Source organism: Octopus bimaculoides, chromosome 22 (genome assembly GCF_046866305.1).
Source record: "Octopus bimaculoides isolate indiv1 chromosome 22, ASM4686630v1, whole genome shotgun sequence".
NCBI classification, from domain to species: domain Eukaryota; kingdom Metazoa; phylum Mollusca; class Cephalopoda; order Octopoda; family Octopodidae; genus Octopus; species Octopus bimaculoides.
Window position 1 is genome coordinate 5,606,287 of NC_142949.1, and position 7,500 is coordinate 5,613,786.

A 7,500-nucleotide genomic window follows, 5' to 3' on the forward strand; every position below is an offset into this window, starting at 1 on the left:
TATATAGTTAGAATAGAGGCAGCTGACGAAGGATTAATTCCAAGTGGCTATCTGTTTTCCTGCGTTCGTTCCGTTGTCTGTAGTTCATTGTTCTAACGTCCTGTACCCTGATATGCATCTATATACACATGTAGATGTAAGTATGTACATATATGTGTGTATACATGCATATATATTCTTCGTATTATATATATATATATATATATATATATATATATATATATATATATATATATATATATATATATGTATATATATATATATATATATACAAATATATATATATGCATGTGTGTATGTATATAATATAATATATATATGCCTGTATAGATAATTATATTCATATATACATATATATGTAAATATATATATATATATATATATATATATATATATATATATATATATATATATATATATATATATATATATATGTATGTATATATATATATGTATATACATATATTAGGTAGATGGATGGATGGATGGATGGATGGATGGATTGACGGACGAACGGATGGACGGGTGGATGGAAGACTGGATCGTTGCATAAGTGGCTGGATATATGGATGGATGGATGGATGGATGGATGGATGGATATGTGTTTGGTTGTTGGTTGTTTTAAAATACAGCAGTGTGGTGGAGGAGTTGTAGCACGGGTGGATGTAATTCGGTTAAATTTAATTTTTAAATCAAATTCTCAAGTGGTAAACAGAAAACTAATTCAGCAGAAGTGAGATTGGGTGACATAAGGGTGGCATACGGGTGTATGAGTGTTTCAAAGAATGAGGGGATAATAGGGGATAATGTACAATGAGAGGGAGAGAGGGATTGGTGACAAAACGGGTGTATGAGTTTATAGGGGAAGGTGTAAATATTCAGTGGGGACGGATGGGGAAGGGTGATGGGTGACGTATGTGACGCATATATATTTTGTGTGTTGACAGAACACAAAGGAAATATAGCAGAGAAGAGATGTGTGGGGTGAAATAGAGGGGGGAGCTGTGAATAATTGATAATGGGTTGGAGAGGAGTGAGAAGAGGTCACGATGACAACAGGTTAGAAAGAGGAAAAGGGGGTGGGAGGGAGGGAGAGAGAGAAAGAGAGTAAGAGAGGCAACCAGGGAAAAAGCTGGACTTAGGAAAAGAGTAAGGAGGAGTAGGGAGCAAAGAAGACGGAGGGGAGGCGAAGTTGAGATGAGAGAAGAAACAGAAACGTGGGAGGAGGAGGGGGAAAGGCGGAGGAAGACGGAAGGGAAGTGGATGAAAGAGGACCAGGAGGAGGAGAAAGAGGATGACAAGGAAAAGCAGATATCCTGAGAGAAAGGACGGAGACAATGACGCTTGAAGAGAGAGAGAAATGGAGAGTAAGAGAGGTCTGGAGAGAGAGAGTGTCTACGAGCAAGAGAGGGAGAGGAATGAGTAGAGAAAATGAGAAGGGGTTAATTAAATGTTGAGTGTATAAAGACAACATAACTTTATTCCGGATTAGTGAAGAGAACAGGAAAATAAAGTCCGATATAATGAAGAGAGAGAGAGAGAAAGAAGAAAAAAACACTTATTTGATTATCTTCACGGTGTGAGAAACTTTTCAAAATGAAACGGAAAAAGCAAGGTTTGAACACACGATGAAATTATTCAACACAGTAAACAAAAATCCACTTTTTTTTTCTTGTTATTTAGAATAGCAAAAACAACCGAAACCAACAGCAAATATTAATAAAATAAACACGTTTTCAAACAAACACAAAAATCAACAATAAAACAACGAATAACACACAACATCGTTAGTAGAGTCATATTAAAATATTTATTAACAAGTAATCAATTTATTAAGTTATTCAATCTTTTCAACTAACTTTTATCTATTTAATGTTCTTAGATCTACCGCCATATTGAAGTCATATTGTTGTTTTTTTTTTAATATTAAACTTCTTTCCATATTGCCACTGAAATTTTTAATATCTTCACGCTCCCCACCCTTAACAACCCCCTCATAATTAAAACAGTATTGTATGTTTGTGTAACGCACATACACACACACGTATATATATGCCATTCATGTACTCACTATTATGTGTGGCCATTTTGTTGTTGTATTGGTTATGCTTTTGGGATTATTTTTCTATTCGTTACTGGTTTGTTAATTATATGTGTGAATGCCAAAGTTGGCTGAACATCAGTGTATTGTACATTCACCTTCTGAGTTCAAATTCTGCCAATGCCGAACCAGTAGAGAGTCGAACCATCATTTTTTGTTTCCGAGGGTTAATAAAAAGGAGTACCAGTGAAATACTGGTGTCCATATGATAAGCATACTACATCCATCCCCAAAGATTTACCTATATTACTTACTGAATCGTTAGGATATTGGACACCTAGCGGTAATTTTGTCTCACTACTCTACGCTATGAGTTCGAATACCGCTGAGGACGCCTTTGACCTTCGTCGCTCTGGAGACGATAAAGTAAAGTAGTTGTTAAATACTCAAGTTAATGCTATCTACTGCCCAACCTCCATCAAATGTTTAAACTTAGGTCTACGTTAAAATCTATAAGTCGGTGAGCAGTGAAAATTGGTAGACCATCGGAAAATATACCTTGCGGTATTTGTCCCGGCTTTTTACGTCCAAGAGAACACTTATCCAAGAAGAAGAAGAAGAAGAAGAAGAAGAAGAAGAAGAATATCTTGAGAGGTACAAGGAACAAATAGGGGTTGCAATAAGATTTTGAGAGGTACATGGAGCACTTGCAGAAAACAGCACTGCTTGGAACTGCTCGAATACTCCGGAAGGTGCTCGAAAAATAAGGGGTGTTACCTTACTTCACTGGTAGTGAAAAGCTGACACCGTAATACATCTCCAGCGTTAGAAACTGTGCAAAGACAATAATAATAATAATAATAATAATAATAATAATAATAATAATAATAATAATAATAATAATAATAATAATAATAATAATAATAATTGTATGAAACCTAGGAAAAGGTGACCAAAATCCAGTCGGTTTATGTGAAACTACATTTCAAGCATCGTGCTTATCATCCAAAAGTGGGAACCACAAGCCTTTTATGAACTCAGTTAAAAGCACCTAAACTTTTGGTTGTGTTCGTTCTAGTCGTGTTAAATAAGGTGGTGTCTTTTCAGTTTACCACACAATACAGTATATTTTTCGTTAGTTTTTTTCGGGGTTTTTTCTCGCACTAATTTGTTTATTTCTTCTCTCGCAGTTTCTACCAACGAACCCCCAACGTTACTCCAATCATCGAAAATTATTGTCAAGCCTGAAGATACCAAAGTTGGTGAGTTTACGTTTCCTTGTCTTTACCTTTTTTTTTTTGCGTGACAATAATGACTACTTTTCTACAGTATTTGAGCCTGGACTCTTTGGTGGGGCTCAAGAATCATATATTGGCCTCACATTACATCATCAATGACTCATTTCAATAATTCTTTCTAGCAATGACTGTCCTCGCATAAGACAAAGCAGCCACTACGTATATATGTATGACTATATGTGTGTGTGTGCATACATACATATATATATATATATATGTATATCCATATTACAGATATATAATATTATATGTATAAATATATGCTGAGACCCCCCTTCGGTCTTGACTGACCATGAGATTGCACCTAGAAAGTTACCCTCCCAGGCACAAGTCCAGGCAAAGTTGTTTATGGAAGACCAGCAGTGGCCCATGCATACCGGCCTCCTCTCTCCACGCCACCAATGCTATCCAAGGAAAAGGCAAAGGGGGCCGATAGAGCTTGGCACCTGTGATGTCACAACTCATTTCTACAGCTGAGTTAACTGGAGCAACGTGAAATAAAGTGTCTTGCTCGAGAACACAACACACAGCCCGTTCCGGGATTCGAACTCAAAAACTCGCGATCGTAAGCTCGACGCTCTAACACTGAGTCATGCGCCTTCACATATATATATATATATATATATATATGGACTTTCGAGTCGGTTCTGACATATGAGGATCTTACAACCTACACTTTCTTTGTCAGTCATAATGCTAATATCGAATGTGACATTTGGGGGCCCACCAACGATTTGCAAAGAAGCTTCCATATGTTGCAAGTATGAGGATTACGGGTCTGTACAGGCAGTATATTTCGAACCCGTGTTTCTATGCTTTCAACCCCTAAGCATGTTAATGCTGGTTGAAACAAAGTCTCTTGTATCATTTTGATATTTGTAATACCATTTTGACACAACGATCTCCATTCTCATCTCTCTAAGGCTGTTTGCTCAAACGTGTTGAGAGCTCTTCTGACTGCTGGAAAGTTGAGCCATGGTCAACCAACATTCCTGTGCTCACGATATATATATATATATATATATATATATATTATTCAAAAGAATTCCAACTCTGTCTGTTTTTTATGTTTTATTTATATTCTTATAAAATTAATGTGGGATATAGAATGTGAAATATATAGTATATATAGTATATATAGTAAAATGAAATGAAGTATTGAATCTCTTATTGAATAAATGAAATATTGAATATTAAATATTAAATATTTAAGGACTAGTATACTTTCCTGCTTTCTAGCAGTCTTCAAGGTCCCCTGTGACCTTGAAGACTACTAGAAAGCAGGAAAATATACTAGTCCTTAAATATTTAATATTCAGTAAGACATTCAATACTTCATTTCATTTTACTATTTATATTATATATTCCATATTCTATATCCCACATTAATTTTATAAGAATATAAATAAAACATAAAAAAACAGAGAGAGTTGGAATTCTTTTAAATAACATATTCCTCTATACACTATCATACAAACCTCTTTATATATATATATATATATATATATATATATATATATATATATATATATATATATATATATATATATATATATATATATATATATATATGACCTCACCCTCTTCACCATTATGACTAGGCGTGTGTATATGAAACGTCATCGATAGACCATCATTCCTCCACTAAGCCTGCGCATAAGAGATTGCAGTTGGTCCGTTCTAATCCTTCTGACTATCCTCCCCCTTTACTAGGCCTACGTACCTGAGATCGAATCGGTCCACCGTCAACCTTTCATTCGACAGATTTATAAAATCTTATACACTGTCTCCTCTCATCCACTTCTTGCTTCGCTGCTAGTGTCGCTCCACTTCCCATTTTCCCTCCTTTGTCTACATGTCTAAGTTCACCAAATACTCTCAACATTGTCCTGTGTACTATGCACTACTCTTCCTGTACTGGAGTCACACCAAAAACAGATAAATCACGCCGTCCCCCGCCAAGACTGGTGAGTGACAGGATCTCTCTATTAATTAAGAAATTACATGGGTGCAGGCGTGGCTGTGTGTGTGATAAGGTGTTGGTTTCCCAACCGCGTGGTCCCTGTGCATGAAACTTTGGACAATTGTCTTGTACTATAGCCTCGGACCGATAAAAGCCTTGTGAGTGGATGCGGTAGGCGGAAACTAAAAGAAGCCCCTGGCAAAGTGTCTTGTGCTATAGCTTTGGGCTAACCAAAGCATTGTGAACGGATTCTGTTGACGAAAACTAAAAGAAGACCATCGTGTGTGTCTGTGTGTGTGTGTGTGTGTGTGTGTGTGTGTATGTCTGTGTGTCTGTGTGTGTCTGTGTGTGTTTGTGTGTCTGTGTGTGTCTGTGTGTGTCTGTGTGGCTTAGTGGTTCGGGGTGTTTGACTCATGATCGTTAGATTGCGGTTTCGATTCCTGGATCGGGTGATGAGTTGTGTTCTTGGGGCAAAACACTTCATTTCACGTTGCTCCAGTCCATTCAACTGACAAAAATGAGTAACGCTGCGATGGACCAGCGTCCCATCCAGGAGGAGAATATATACGCCATGGAAACCGGCCCTTAAGAATCTGTATGTTTCAGAAAGGGTTTTTCTCCTTTTATTATTATTATTATTATTATTATTATTATTATTATTATTACACTACAAGATATCGCCATTATCATCTGCCTCCATTTTACTAACGTGGTAAACAGCGATCGTGAAAACGTCGCAGCCTGCACGTGATGTCTTCCACAAAAATATTGATCCCCCACACCACAACACACACACACACACACACACACACACACACACACACACACACACATACACAGAGGCATCGAGAGACCAAGGTTGATTCGAAGACTAAGAATTTTCATTAACGGTACTACTGCTATTTCAACATTCACCAAATTCACTCTTCTATTCTTCACACATTCCCAAAGCGGTCTATTAATAACTTTCACTGTGAAGGTTATTCTGGAATGTTCTTCGTCGTCGTTTCTTCTCGTTTCTTTTCCTACCAGCGTTCTAAACATTGGTAAACTGCACCGAGGAATATATATAAGCAAAAACAAGAAAGCGGGAACCTAACATACATTAAATGCAAAAAAAAAAAAATAACGAAAATTGTAACAAAAAAAAAACGATGAAGAAAAAGAAAAAAATATGATAATTATAATGACGATGATAAGGATGGTGATGGGGGAGGGGTGAAGATATTGATGGGAGAAAGGCGGGAAAGGAGAAGAGAGGGGGATTGTGAGAGTAGTGATGATGATGATGATGATGATGATGGTGATGATGATTATGACGACGACGCTGACGATCAACATCAGCATCATTATCGCCATCGTCGTCATCATCATCACCATCACTATCATCATCATCACTGTCATCATCGTCGTCGTCATCATCACTACCCTCACGATCCTCCTCTCCTCCTCCTCCTCTTCATCTCCTTTCTCTCTTCATTATCTTCTTGATGATGATGATAGTGATGGTGATGATAATGACGCCGATGGTGATCACCATCATCATCATCATCATCATCTTCAACCACAACATCATCACCATCACTATCACCATCATCATCATCATCATCTTCATCACCACCAGATTTATTAGCATGTTGTGGTGATGGAATGGAGGTGGCGATTAAAGTTCATAATCCTGATAATGTTGAGGGTAATTAGGGGGGATAAGACAATTATAACGACCCAGTACTCAACTGGTATTTATTTTATTGATCTCCAAATAATGAAAGCCAACGCTGACTTCGGTGGCATTTGAAGTCAGAGCGTGAAGACGGACAAAATGCTAGTAAGAATCTCGCCTGGCGTGCTAACGATTCTACCAATAAGCCTTTCTGTAATAGGCCCAGAACCTGTAATAGTGCCGGAAAATAAACTCGCTAAGCATTCCTTTTTCCGGCATGGTAAAGAGTCTGCCAGTTCGCCGCTTTGATAATAATAACCCTTTTTACTCTAGGTAGAAGGAGACTAGTCAATTACGTCGACCCCAGTGCTCAGCTGGTACTTATTTCATCGGCTCCAAAAGGATGACAGGTAGAGTGGACCTCAGAGGAATTTGAACTTGTAACGTAAAGACGGACGAAATACATGTAGGCATTTTGCCCGGCGTGCTAACGATTCTGCCAGCTCACCGCTTTAAGAATAAGAATGATAATGGT

General features: G+C 37.4%; 1 protein-coding gene across 24 annotated transcripts in view; it reads left to right on the forward strand.

Moving 5' to 3' along the window:
* The window catches only part of LOC106869633 (cadherin-23), an 898,614-nt gene that overhangs the window by 643,530 nt on the left and 247,584 nt on the right, over positions 1 to 7,500 (forward strand). For all 24 annotated transcript variants that reach the window (XR_016237951.1, XR_016237950.1, XR_016237947.1 and 21 more), the window contains one exon: positions 3,232 to 3,303. Coding sequence is in view for 17 of the 24 variants with exons in the window: in XM_089339746.1 (XP_089195872.1) it covers positions 3,232 to 3,303 (72 nt within the window). In the remaining 7 variants the exon portion in view is untranslated. The remainder of the gene's footprint in view (positions 1 to 3,231; positions 3,304 to 7,500) is intronic.